Source organism: Phyllopteryx taeniolatus, chromosome 17, assembly GCF_024500385.1.
Source record: "Phyllopteryx taeniolatus isolate TA_2022b chromosome 17, UOR_Ptae_1.2, whole genome shotgun sequence".
Lineage (NCBI taxonomy): Eukaryota > Metazoa > Chordata > Actinopteri > Syngnathiformes > Syngnathidae > Phyllopteryx > Phyllopteryx taeniolatus.
The window spans coordinates 2,382,117-2,396,381 of record NC_084518.1 but is presented as its reverse complement, the minus strand read 5'-3'; the positions used below and the strand labels follow the sequence as shown (position 1 = coordinate 2,396,381).

At 43.3% G+C, this 14,265-nt stretch overlaps 1 protein-coding gene across 1 annotated transcript; it reads left to right on the top strand.

Annotated features, from left to right (window-relative positions):
* Positions 1–32: 32 nt before the first annotated feature.
* ubash3ba (ubiquitin associated and SH3 domain containing Ba) lies at positions 33–13,616 on the top strand. Its single transcript, XM_061751506.1, has 14 exons — positions 33–730; positions 7,894–7,947; positions 8,127–8,313; positions 8,696–8,894; positions 8,975–9,144; positions 9,298–9,506; positions 10,390–10,537; positions 11,030–11,150; positions 11,227–11,349; positions 11,469–11,561; positions 11,977–12,121; positions 12,207–12,313; positions 12,507–12,616; positions 12,694–13,616. Exons 1-14 carry the CDS (start codon positions 600–602, stop codon positions 12,829–12,831), a joined length of 1,935 nt encoding a protein of 644 aa, XP_061607490.1. The 5' UTR covers positions 33–599; the 3' UTR covers positions 12,832–13,616.
* The last annotated feature ends 649 nt before the right edge of the window (positions 13,617–14,265 follow it).

Genomic DNA, 14,265 nt, shown 5'->3' with positions numbered 1-14,265 from the left:
CAGGTTTTTGATTTGCGCTTCAAAGCGCATGCGCATTGACGCCCCCTTAGACAGGAAGTGTGAAGCACTCTTTCCACCATCCGCCCCCAGATCGGCTCTGCATCACAAGGCTTCAAACTCAACTGAATAATGGCGCTGTAGTTCTTGATCACTCTGCTGTCATTTGTACGAGCGAGCCCACGGGTGTCCTACCCGCTCGTCAACGCTTTGCTGGCTCTTCAACTTGACCGGTCGCTGATTCTCGCCTCCCGGGAGACATGTCCGCGGTGGGAGGAACGAAGCTAGCTTTTTAGTGGCATCCGATTTCTCCTCCAGCGGACCGGATGCGAGAGGCGAGCTCGACCCCGACACGTTCCCCTCCGCGGCCGGGGACAGTGGCTCGCGACCACGGCTGGCCCAAACAGTCACGGTGACTCGCCATGGCTGGCCTCTCGTGTGATGGTCTGAGTTTTGACCTACTGGATGAAAACGAACCAGTGTTGTCTGCACCTAACTTGAGCCTCATGAGACTGTCGCTTCCTTCTTTTTTGGGTGTGAATCTTTTTGAATGAAATGCAAGCAAATACGTCACAAGACCGACCTTACCGATGGAGCAGTAAATGATGGCAGCTAAAGAGGAACTCTACGCCAAAGTGACCCCGCGGAGACAGCGCCAGACCCGGGCAGGCACCGTCAAACACGGGTCAAGTCTGGACGTGCTGCTGTCCATGGGCTTCCCTAAGACCAGGGCGTGAGTACACTGCTGCACTGCCCCACCGCAAACACACTCACACACTCAGCATTGAACTACTGTTCTGTACTACGTTTTTGAAAATGGCCTTTCGACTTAGCACCGCACTGCACTCTTGCAGAAAGATGCTGTGTGACTCAGATGTTGCACTGGCCGGCCTCTCGGTTTCAGTGGATCCTGCTCAAATATTATTACCCCCACCGCCCATTCGGCATTGAGAGGGGAGGGTTGCCAAGAAACAAGTCCTGTGTGAATGAAATATGGAGGTTACGTAATGATGATAAAGCCCCCCAGAAATGATTACAAATGTTTATTTTTCTTGCTCATTAAAAATTGAGGCCAAGCTTTTTGTGTTGTGGTTTAAATGTTGTATTGAAAACAACAAATTCTCTCTCTTCTGGATGACATCATAGCAGTATGGCCGGCTGCCCATGTCCACCTTACACTCCTGAGTGGAGTTAGCATGTTTTCTCATCTTCCTCCCACGCCCCCAAAACATGCAGTCGGTTAATTGAAGACTAAATTGCCTATAGGTGTGAATGTGAATGGTGGTTTGTCCATGTGTGCCCTGGGACTGACTGGCGACCAGTCCAGGGTGTACCCCACCTTTCCCACAAAGTTAGCTGGGATAGGCTCCAGCTCACCCATTCTTGAAAATGGATGGATGGATGGACGTTATAGCAGTATGAAACAACCATCACCTGACATGAACAAAAACATTGGGAAGATGGTCTTTTGTCTTTCTATTTCCAATTTACTGACTGTTGTCTGTGCAACTCCACCTTTTAGATTCAGTAACTGGTTTGGTGGTGCCCCAAAAAGGCTTTAATACAGTAATATCCCCTTTCCACTGAGCTTGGTACGCTTTGTGTTGTCATGTACAAGCTGGCTTCCTATCATGTGTAAATAAACCTTACGAGAGAAAAATGTTCAACGTTCTCATTTTGTGATCAATTTCTTTCCCAAATGGCAGTTTGAGAGGCAGTTACAGAAAAATCTGCCATCAGGGCCTAGCTACAGGGAACAAGGACTTTATTGTGTTGAAGGGTGGGAGTATGAAACGCAAATACACACAGACACACAAGTACGAGTATCAACCCTTCTGTTAAATTGAGAGGAATCGTTGCTGAGTCATTCAAGAACTGACCGGTGCACGCAGATAGGAATTGCTAGGACAGCAGCACCAATGCTCACTGGTCATGTCCAATGCAGGTTTGCAAACGGATCCCCTTTAGATTTCATCATTCTGGTTTGCTGCTTATCTCTCTCAAAGAATCTTTTGATATTACTTTGTTCAATAACAAACCGACGATGCAGCTGGTTTTGGTTGTATCACTTAAAATAATAGTAACTCAAAGGAAAGCCGCAGTAAAGGTTTTATACTGTACTAGGGATGCCCCATCCATCCATCCATTTTCTGAGCCGCTTCTCCTCACGCGGGTCGCGGGCGTGCTGGAGCCTATCCCAGCTGTCATCTGGCAGGAGGCGGGGTACACCCTGAACTGGTTGCCAGCCAATCGCAGGGCACAAACAAACAAACAACCTTTCGCACTCACAGTCACACCTACGGGCAATTTAGAGTCTCCAATTAATGCATGTTTTTGGGATGTGGGAGGAAAGCGCAGTGCCCGGAGAAAAGCCACGCAGGCACGGGGAGAACATGCAAACGCCACACAGGCGGGGCCGGGGATTGAACCCGGGTCCTCAGAACTGTGAGGCTGATGCTCTAACCAGTCGTCAACTGTGCCGCCAGGGATGCACCAATGCTCAATTTTTCTGACCAAGTATGAATATAAGTACTCTGATGAAGGAGGTCAGTGATTCCCTGCTGGGGCCAAGGCATTGACATACAATACATCTGTAAATGCTATCCAAGTCTATCATGGTCGACTGCGTGTCGATCAACTGAACAGAGAGAAAATGAGAATGGCTGCTTTCTTACTGCCTCAACAAAACAGATCTTGGTCGCCGATTAGGGTTTCTGTCTGTTAGTTTCTCTAACCTTTTATGTGCCAAGAGGAAGTTGGTGTGCAGTTTTCATGCTTCCAGTGTTAAAGTTCAGAAAACCACAGCATTAAAGTACATTAAAAGAACGTACAATCCCAGGGCACAATATTAGGTACACCTGCAAATTGCAGCGATTGAAGCTGATATAAGAACGGTATCAGAAAATCACTTTTTCTGCACTGTATCATTCAAAGATGTTTCTAATATTTCCCTCTCTCGCACATTGCGAAATGAGGTAACCAAAGCATTAGGAACACCTCATTCTTCCCCACTGCGTTCTCAGTTTACAATAGGATGCACATTGTTAAAATACCTTAATGACAGGCAAATTGTTGTACAGTAGGGGTCACCAACGTGGTGCGCAGGCATCTGTTCTAAAAATAGCTCACATGGAACATAGTGATTTCCTTGGAATGTTGTAGAAGTGATCATTTTAACTGTAAACACTTCATAAAGTGTAGCATCATGATATTTATCTGTTTCCTACATTGTTAAATCATTGTTGGTGATTATTGTGAGAAATCATTAAGGTGTCTTCACTTAGATGAAAATCATTAATTCATAAAAACATACAACTAAAAGTAACTTGAGCAAAGTATTTATCAAATTGGTAGCCCTTCCCATTTACCAGTACCCAAGAAGTAGACTTTACACCGATCTGATCGATATCGGCCGATAATTAGCATTTATTTAATGCTGATGGTCTTAAATGTCATAATTCGCCAATCCGTTCAATGATGTCCTTGATCGGATTTACTCCGCATCGCCATCGTGTACAGTATATTTGAATCCAAAAGCTAGTGTTTTTTTTTTAGCCTTGTCGCGTGTCTTTTGATGTACTACTGTAAATATCTTACAGCCAATAAAGTTATTTAAAAAAAAAAAAACATGTCAGCGGTAGCGGTTTGGGACAGACAGCACGTCTGAGACAGACAACACGTAATGCCTGGATCAGACTACAAGACAATTGCGATTGCACTATGTCAGACTGCTGCAATAAAATCTTCACATCCTGTCTTCTACGATCACGGGGCTTTATCTTGTCAACTCAAACACGACCGGATACACTAGTTACCATGGTGATGACATCGCGACGCATGTATTATAAGAACAAAATGGTGAAAAACGTGCGGTGGTGGTCACTGGTGCTCGGGAGATTACGTTCATTTAAAGATTGCTTGAGGTATGTTCACATACTTTTAATACGATAGGGCTCGCAATCAGGCAACAAAATGTTATGTAGCCTAGCAAGCAAGTGTTAGCACTAACAGTTGTACGTAAACATGCCGGCGTTATGTCGAATCATGCACTAGTTTCGGTGTGTGTGTGAAGTAATTACAATAAAGTAATTTAATTACAGGTGGAACGGTGGGCGACTGGTTAGAGCGTCTGCCTCACAGTTCTGAGGACTGGGGTTCAATCCCCAGCCCAGCCTGTGTGGAGTTTGCATGTTGCGTGGGTTTTCTCCGGGCACTCCGGTTTCTTGCCACATCCCAAAAACATGCGTGGTAGGTTGATTGAAGACTCTAAATTGCCCATAGGTGTGAATCTGAGTGCCAATGCTTGTTTGTTTATGTGTGCCCTGCGATTGGCTGGCAACCAGTTCAGGGTGTACCCCACCTCCTGCCCGAAGATAGCTGGGATAGGCTCCAGCACGCCCGCGACCCTAGTGAGGAGAAGCGGCTCAGAAAATGGATGGATGAATTTAATTACAGTAAGTTAGCATCCATTATTTCTGTCATGTTGTAATGTTGGTTTGACCTGACTGATTAGAATACATGACCTGACTAGAGAATACCTTTGAAGATACTCAGTATACAGTACACAAGTATATGCAGTAAATGAACAAGTCATTTAAATAGACACTTTGCTCCATCTTGTGATTGGATCGGTGATCGGTTATCTTTTTAAACTTTTTTTTTTTTTTTAAACTCGCTGATCGTGTAAAGCCTACCAAGAAGTGGCTCTTGTTTCAAAAAGGTTTATGACCCCAGTTTTAGAGTATTCAAGTTCATTAGATTGTGTAAGTGTGCCTGATAACTTGGTAGGTTTGGGAAATCCCTTTGTTTGTTTTGTACTATAGTACACTAATAGAGTGGTATTTGGACTTCCAAGTGGCCCACTTACTAGTTTTTCCATTGATGTCAAAAATTATGTCACAGTTCTTCCGGCTTGTCCCACACACTTTATAAAAAAAATGGTTGTGTTTTCTGGCGGTTGGAACAGATTAATGGAATTTCAGTTAATTTCGATGGGGAATATTGATTTGCTATACAGTTTGAGTAAATTGAGTGATAACCGTGGTTACAAAATGAATTAAACTTGTAAGTCAAGGTACCACTGTACTAATAGTGATAAAGAAGATATGCATACTTGAGACTGAGACACATTCTGACGCAGGCATTTTTCATGAACAAACGCTCAACTTGGATTCAAGGCGGCTAAGCGGAAGTGGCCCATTTCCTGAAGTGGCTTGTGACCTTCTCTGCGCTCTCTGTTAAGACGGTGGTTTGAGGGTGGATGAAGCTGAGGTTGCAATGTCTCGCACATACAAAAAAAATAAGACACTCTGCTCTCATGTTTTACTTTTATCTCAGCAGTGAGCTGGTGAAGAAAGATTGAGCATAAAGCCATAATGATTGATTTGGCAAAAAAAAAATTCGCTGAATAACTGTCGCAATCAGACACAAACCGGCAATAAAAAGCAGTTTTTGCTACATATACTGTATATATATATATATATATATATGTAGATAAAAACTGATTGATTGATCAAGTTCTATTAATATAAAATATTTGCCGGTCCAGATGACTTCAAAAGATAGCGTGAGATGAAGAGTGTTTTCCTGGCCTGTATCGTCCACACGTGCCTTTTTTTGTGTGGCACTTGACAGGAGGAAACCTCTTCGCCCTGTTGGGGCAATACAAGCAGTTAGTTATGGTGTTCCCCTTTGGTTTGTGAACAGGAAATGATGATTTGCCAGTAGAGCTGAGTCATGGAGTGGCCCTTGGGTGGATGCAGTTGTTGCTCAACGCATTAGTGCGCAAGTGGTGAAACGATCAAGCAGCTCTGATGACTGAATTTTTGTAATTCCCCATCCCCCAGTTATGACCCTTAGTATTCTTGTGACTAGCAAAACCCAGACAATTACTCACTCTTAAGTTGCCAATTATCTGACCTCAGTCATATTGTACAAAGACAGCTGTTAAGAGAAAGGGCAGGGAGCCAAAAAATGTCCTCTGTCTGAAAAGTTACCACATTTTGGTGAAATGACAGGCACTTTCAAATGATGCCTTATCTAATAATGGTTATTTCTAGGTGGAAGCCAAACAATTGCGGAGGTATTTTTTCCCAGCCCTTCTTTGTCTAGCTGTGAACAGGAAATGCAGTTTATAAATAACATGCCCATTTTTGCTAGGGGCAAGGGAAGCCTTTGGTGTACGCAGCTATTGAGGACAGTAGGTCCATGGCCGCTTCTACCACATAAAACTAAAGCATTCATTTCAGGAAAAATAAAGACTTAAAGGATTAAACGGCAGATGTGATTCACAAGGGCTAAAACACAATCGGTACTGTGGTAAGTCAGCTATGGGAAGTTGAGCGACATTCACACAGGCCTCCACAATGACACATCTCCTCCAGGCAACATTATTCTGCTCAATACAACACTGACATCGGAACAAAATTTCTGAACATTCAGACGGAAATTCTCCTATCCTATTACAGTATATCCAACGATCCATCCATTTTCTCTATCAATTATCGTTATTAGGGCCACGGATGAGCTGGCGCCTATCCCGGCTGATTTTGAGACGGGGTACACCCTGGACTGGTCACCAGACAAACGCTGGGCACCTTAAGATTACTGTCGAAAGTGTCTATACTGTCTATGCGCCCTGTGCGACTGCTGTCGATTGTGCCACCCTGACCAATCGTCAGCGCGGGACATAGTGACACCCCCACAGAATGCTGCCCATATCGCCCATATCAGAAACCGCCGCTGTCACTCTTATACACATTTGTTCATTCACTTTGGAGCTAATGGAGTCTCCCTTCTGCTGTCCATCTTTAAGAATGCAGCTCGAAGGGATTCCTACGTAGCTTGGGTTGCTTGCTGTGTCACCGAGGGTTCATGCGTCTTAAATAACTGAGATAGCAGAGCAGGCCTTCCCGTGCTACATTTTAGATTCAATTTTGTGATGTCTCTGTCACAGCTGGCTGTAATCCCATCATGCCCTCTTGAGAAAAAAATACTTTTCCCTCCTTCCCCCACTCAGCATTAGGTCAACCTCCTATTGTACTGCATAGTCAGCACATCGCTGAAATAACAAAGGACACAATTGAGTTTACCAGGGATGGGCATTTGACTGAATTTCTTTGATCAACTATGGGGTAAACTATTGTGTGAGTGCATGCATGTTGTAGTAGTTCTACGTGAGCAATCTGTTGTGACGCTTGAGCCTCTGCAGTCCCCATTGTGCACACTGGGCTGAGTGAGGACACACTGCCCCAGGGTCCGTAGCCGAATGAATCGAGGACCCTCTCGGTTGGCCAAAAATAAAAATAGCTTATTGAATGTGAATGTGAGTGGCACAATGCAAACGCATGAATTCATTAGACCATAATACCCTAGTGTGTTCATTTGACTTCCATCCCAATAGAGGATAGTGACCGTCTGTGTCTATTCAGAATGGGGACAAACAGTATCTTGGGGTGAAGAAGCCTTTGATGTGTGTGGAGGTTTTATACTCATGTCATGGAGTGAAGGGAGCGTCTAGTTTTCATACAAACAACAAATAAACCAACACAACTAAAAGTGTTAATGTATTGCAAATAACTTCCACACAGTCATTTCTATCTATCTATCTATCTATCTGTCTATCTGTCTATCTGTCTGTCCGTCTGTCCGTCCGTCCGTCCCTCCCTCACGAACTGATTTCACAAGGACATAACTTCTCGTATTTGTCCTTCAAGCTCTTCCAAAGTTGTTGGTTTGGTAGAATAAACTTGCTCCTTTAATCATGGAACATACACAAAAAACCTGAGAAAAATGTTACAACATATGAATAAATGATGAAGTATTTTTCAAATAGGGAGTACCTTGTCAATCACCCTGTATTCATTTTGTGACCGTGTTTCCCCTTGATCTATGCAGCTTGAAAGCCTTGGTTTCGACAGGAGGAAAAAACGTCCAGGCAGCTTGTGACTGGTGAGAACCGCATGCACACGCATGCAGAGACGCACAAAACAATACAAACATGTTACCATTTTCGCAAGTTACTAATTCACCTGTGGAATGTGAATAAAGACCATGGTAAACAAATGGCTAAACGCTGTCTTGTAGCCTTTTCCTATTTTTAACTCTTGTGTGCATTTGTGTGTCTCCAGGCTTTTTTCGCATGTGGATGACCCCTTCCTGGATGACCCTCTGCCCAGGGAGTATGTGTTGTATCTGCGACCCAGTGGTCCACTGCTCCAGCAGCTCTCTCTCTTCTGGCAGCAATCTCGCCTCACGTGTGGCAAAAACAAGGCACACAACATCTTCCCCCACATCACCCTCTGCCAGTTCTTCATGGTCAGTCTCAGTCTCATGTCTCTCTGTGCTCAAATTGTGAAGCCTTCTCTAAATGTCAAGATTTCTGATTAACTGGTAGTTATATTGCACTTAAAAGTTGTTCATTGTGGTCTATTGTTTTTCATTTTTGTGTGCGGTGATTGTTCAGAGATGCTACACTTCTTTACACAACTGCGACTGTGACACAAATAAAAATATACAGTGTATTTGTATTATTCTGCCTTTTGTTTTAAGTGCATGTAATAACAACACATGCAAGTGATTCACTCAGTGAGGAAAATGTGCATGCTTTCATTCAGTGGTAAATTAATGTTTGATTTCATTTGAATCCTGCTTTCGTTGTCCATCCTGGATTTTGATGGCTTTTTCATCATCTCTACAGTGTGCCGATGGGAAGGTGGAGGCTCTGTCAGATGCCCTCCAGACTACAGTTTCGAAGTGGAAAGGTCGTATACCCATGCCCCTTCCACTGGAGCTGTACACTTCCTCCACCTTTATCGGCCTCTTCGTGGAGGAGCAAGTGGCGGAGGTGCTCAAGAGTTTTGCGGCTGATTTTGCCAATGAAGCGGAAACTAAAGCAGGTTATTTTTTTGGTTTGTACCGTATATGTAAAGTCAGAAGGTTGCATAGTATCATCAGTGTGCACATTTTCTATGTCCAGATGTGCATGTTGAGCACCATAAGAAGCAACTGCATGTCACTTTGGCATACCACTTCCAAGGCAGCCATCTTCCAGTCTTAGAAAAGTTGGCCAAGAATGTGGATGTGTCATCAGGCTGTGACTGGCTGGCTGTGCTCTTCTCCCGGGATATTCGCTTTGCTAATCATGAGGTACGAATGTGTCCTCTCAAATACAATTGATGGTTCCCTGGCCTTTCAGATGTTGTTTATAATTAGTGTATCAATATGTCAGAATTATACCTGAAATTGTTTTCCCTCTTTTATACTGATCAAAAATGTCTGTTCTCTGCTTGTCCCCTCTAGACACTGCACGTCATGTATCCCTATGTGCCTCAAAATGATGATGAGCTTGAGCTGGCGCTCGGAGACTTCATCTTCATGTCACCCATGGAACAAAGCAGTGCCAGTGAGGGTTGGGTGTACGGCACGTCCTTGGGCACGGGACTGACCGGCCTGCTGCCTGAAAACTACGTCAGCCGTGCTGATGAGTCTGACACGTGGGTTGTTCATGGGTAAGAACGAATGCACCACACAACTCTTTGCCTTCTCATTCATTACAGAATGTCAATGCAGAAGCCATAAAGTTCACCGTAATGGCATCTGCTCTAATCGAGACATTGTCTCAATCTCTAGGTGTGTTCACTAAATGCCCTGCCTTCTTTAGTCTAAAATGACAGGTAGCTGTAATTACCTTCAGAATCATCTCTATTTGCCAAGGTATCTCTACTTTCTCCGGTAGAAACAAAAGCGTCACAAGAAGTATATATACTGTGCTGAAATAAAGATGATCTCATCTCAATCTACTCACAGATTGACTCACTCTGTTCAAAATATGGGCCTGAAGACAAATCCATTATTCTATGGTTTGATTAGCCACAGGTGGCTGAGCAGGTTAATTATACCTTCTGCCATCTATCGGAAGAGTATTTAATTGTTCTGCCTGTCACCCTACATGACTGGCATAGATAGTAGTAAATACATACATTTTTGGACCATTTAAGTGAAACTAAATAGTTTCCCCGCAGCACACCTGATGATCTGTCACAGCATACGCAGTGGTTGCGTGGGTTTTTCCTCCATGTTTTCTGGCTTCCTACCGCATTCCCAAAACATGCTACTTCGGTTATTTGAAGACTCTAAATTGTCCTTACGTGTAAATGCGGGTGTGAATGGTTGTTCACTGCGATTGTCTGGCAGCCCAGCCAATCCCAAAGTCCAGCGTCTCTCGCCCAAAGTCAGCTGGGATAGGCTCCAGCTCACACCCGTGACCCTAGTAAGGATAAGTGGTATAGAAAATGGATGGATGGATGGATGGTATCTCCCCTTTAGAGTCAAGTAATCTGTGACTCATCTTGATGAAATGCTGAAAGGTACGTGTTTTCATCCAAACCTCAGGTCTCATTCTATTCTCAACTACACCTCCCCGTCTAACGCTGGCAGCAGCACCCTTGGTGGGTTACTGTTTGATGAACAGCACACTGACAGTCTGCTTGACAGTCTGGTGGATCCTCCCAGCCTCGCTGGACTGTGTCCTCCCATGCAGGTACAATATTCCTTTGTCTATGTTGTAGAAAGTCATGCATCTCACCTCATGACTACCAGAGCCACTGTATGGACAAAGGTTTCTGAATCACTAAATTCATCAATCAGGTCAAAGGCTATTATTTTGAACAATTGTAGACACTGTGTGGGAAGGCATTTGTTTTGCTCTAGTGCACAAAGCAGGCATACTTGGATGACATCATGAAACACCTTTTGGATGAACTACAACAGAAATTGTGAGCCAGCAGGCAGTCTCTCAGGGCCAACATCAGTGCCCTCACTATGTTCTTCTGGATCAATGGACAAAAATTCCAACATACTCCAACACCTTGGTATTCGTAGAGGAGTAAAAGGGGGAGGGGATGACGCCATATGTTCTTCCTTTGTCACCTCCTGTAGGTGTAATGGACAGGCCTCCCAATACATTTATCACTTGATTGTATTTGATGCATATCATTTAGTTGCAAATGGTCTCTTGCCGTCCTTATTTCAGGTGACACGGGCAGCTGCTCAGTCCTCCCTGTCCAAGATGAGATTGTTTGTGTGTCGACATGGGGAGAGGATGGATGTTGTGTTTGGGAAACACTGGGTCACTCAGTGCTTTGACGCCAAAGGTGTGTATGCAGAGGGAACACGTGACACTGTTTGCTTCTGTATCGTAAACACTAACTTCGATTCTTTTGCGTATAGGCCGATACATTCGCTCAAATCTCAATATGCCATCCAGCCTGCCAACCAGAAGCGGCGGTCACAGGGACTATGATAAAGATTGTCCAATTACTGTGTTTGGCTCCTCTCAAGCCCGTCTTATAGGTTGGTACCATTTGACAAAGGTCCCGTACAGAGGCATGTGGCTTGTTACACACAGTGACATGTTTACAGTGATATTATTTCCTAGTGATATAATCATACAGTCTTGTGCTCTATCTCAGGTGAAGCCTTGTTGGAAAGCCACACCACAATAGACTTCGTTTATTGTTCTCCTTCACTTCGCTGCGTCCAGACCGCTCAGCACATTCTGCAGGGTATTCGACGCTGTCCTAATTTTTCTTATCAGTACCACAGTTAAACATATTCACCTTGCCTTCTCTCCATTCTCCCTTGTCTTATTAAAATTATGTTGTCTTATATAATAATATGGTTAGCTAGAATTAAACTAGTGTTTTTTTAAATCATGTTGAATCTGTGAGAAGAAAAATGCATACCTTCATCACAACTGACGAAACGTATCATTTTTGACATATGTTGAGAGTTCAAATACTGTTGTTATTACTAAATTTGAATGTGACCCAAGTCACCATTTCTCTTTAACAGACACAATGGGTGCCAAACTATTACTTCCCCTAATGGGATAGATTAATAAACATAAACGACTGTACAGTACACAGCTGATACAAAGTGGAAGCCTTCTCTGGCAGTATGTCTGTTCTTCTGTTTCAGGTCTCCAACAAGAGGGAAAGACAAAAATCCGCGTGGAGCCTGGGCTTTTTGAATGGACCAAGTGGGTTTCAGGCACCTGTTTACCCACCTGGATCCCCCCAACGGAGCTGGCTGCTGCGAACCTGAGTGTGGACACAACATATCGGTACACAGCCTACGCTCTGACCTCCATATGCTATTATCTGTGAGGCTGCAATTCCCCTTAACATCTGTATTTCCCTCATTCTTAGACCTCATATTTCCATTAACAAGCTGGTGGTGTCTGAGTCCTATGACACCTACATCAGCCGGAGCTTCCAAGTGACTCGTGAAATCCTCTCAGAGTGCAAAAATCTGGGTACAGTGTGGACTCTTGGTTTGAATGTTTGAGTACATTTTTGACAGCTACTATAAACTACTACTGTTCTTTGTCATCCTAAATCTAACAAGGTCTGAACGTTGCAAACTATATGATACATTGCTGAGTGTCATTTAACAGGAAAGTAGTGATAGTCTCTCTTGAATTTGGTTCTTCTACCTCTTTCACATAGGAAACAAGGTCCTGTTTGTGGCCCATGCTTCCTCCCTGGAGGCCTGCACTCGCCAGATACAAGGACTCAGCCCACAAAACTCCAAGGACTTTGTTCAAGTTGTGCGAAAGGTCAGCCAGATGCTGGTTACATCACACTGAATGAGCTGTTTTAGCTGTTTTCCTTCAATAACACAGAATTTCTACAGATTCCCTACTTGGGATTTTGTGCTTGTGAAGAAATGGGAGACACGGGTGTGTGGCAGCTGGTTGACCCTCCCATCCTGCCTTTGACACATGGACCCAATCACAGCTTCAACTGGAGGGAAATGCTAATGCATGACTGAAGAATACCATACATTTGTTATCATTCTGAACAGCATAATCAATATTTATTTTTTACCCAAATCGCTACCAAAACAAAACAAACGAACCCTCCCCCCCCCAAAAAAAAAAAAATGTAAAAAAATTAACAAGCACGTCTAGCTTCCATGAACTGCATCTTGTCAAAAACGGGCAAATGTATTGAAGTGCGCAGCTCAGGAATGTGAAGATTACAGCAAACAGTAGCTGGACTCATGTCTTTGTAGTCTCTCACCCGCATATACACTGTGACAAGAATTATATGAGAAAGACTACAGAAATTCTTTTCTGTCTGACAGAGAGTATTATTTGACTTGTGGCTACAACTTAATTAAGGAAGAAGCACAAAAGGAAGGTTGACAGGGAAGAACTGATCATCGTTGTTTTCATGGTGGAAACGAGTTGTTTCTTGTACCTAATTTTATTCCAGTAAATGTAAAACTGCGTGATTAGCCATTCTGTTCCCCTGACTGTTTATTATTATTATTGTTATTATTATTATTATTATTCAGGACACAATGAAGTTTCGATAACCCCCACTGGAACTTAATGTAGTAAATCACAATGTTTTTTTAAAAATTGTTTTCAGCTTTTGCTGCAGTGCAATGCTATCATAATGCTTTTTAAACGTTTTGTTTTTAACTTCACTTTTGTCACAATTCATTTAGCTGTACATCTAGAGAGATCAGACAAAATATGTTTTATAAATCCAAACATCCCATTGGGTTTACAAATGAATAAAGATGGTGGAGTCATTGTATTACTTAGATCTGACTGTAGCACTTTCATATTTTCACTCTGTCACCTGCACTTGTTCCAGCCAATTTAAAAACATTTCAAATGTTTAAACTTTAAATGGAACCTAGACAACTTTTAATTTAGTACTTTTACGCGTTTTTCAGTTTCAAGGTCTGAGGAAAGGAAGAAAATGATGCTAGTTAGCTTGCTGACATTTAGCAAGCGAGGCTAAATATTTATTGGTCTACATGCGTTCTATGATATTTGGCAACCGTCGGCAGCTGCAGCACAGCTTTGGATAGGGTTGTTGCTTTTCTAAAAAATATATATTTAATTTTAGTTTTGGATGTGTTGTAAAGCTAACTCGTGGTGGGTAACCAGAGGGGCAGACAGGTGGAGCGGGGAAATGCAACGGACAAACATCACAAGATGCTTACCAGCCCAGGTAAGACATAAATGGAATAATATATTTATTGTCTAATAAAATTCTGAAGTCCATCAAATATTAGCCATTAAACTTGACGAGTAGGCGGTTTGGGCACAAGATGGCGCTCAAACCTGGTGCTACCGAATGGAGCCGTGGCCAACTAACAGCCTCTCTCGAGAAGCATTCCACTTGACGAGTCGGCAGTTTGGGCACAAGATAGCGCTCAAACACGGGGGTACCGAATGGAGCCGTG

Bases quoted from the DNA above. Each gene is read 5' to 3' on its own strand.
- ubash3ba (XM_061751506.1), top strand. From the start codon at position 600: ATGATGGCAGCTAAAGAGGAACTCTACGCCAAAGTGACCCCGCGGAGA. The intron at 731-7,893 runs GTGAGTACACTG...TGATCTATGCAG, and splicing joins GGCTTCCCTAAGACCAGGGC to CTTGAAAGCCTTGGTTTCGA. The intron at 10,538-11,029 runs GTACAATATTCC...TCCTTATTTCAG, and splicing joins GACTGTGTCCTCCCATGCAG to GTGACACGGGCAGCTGCTCA.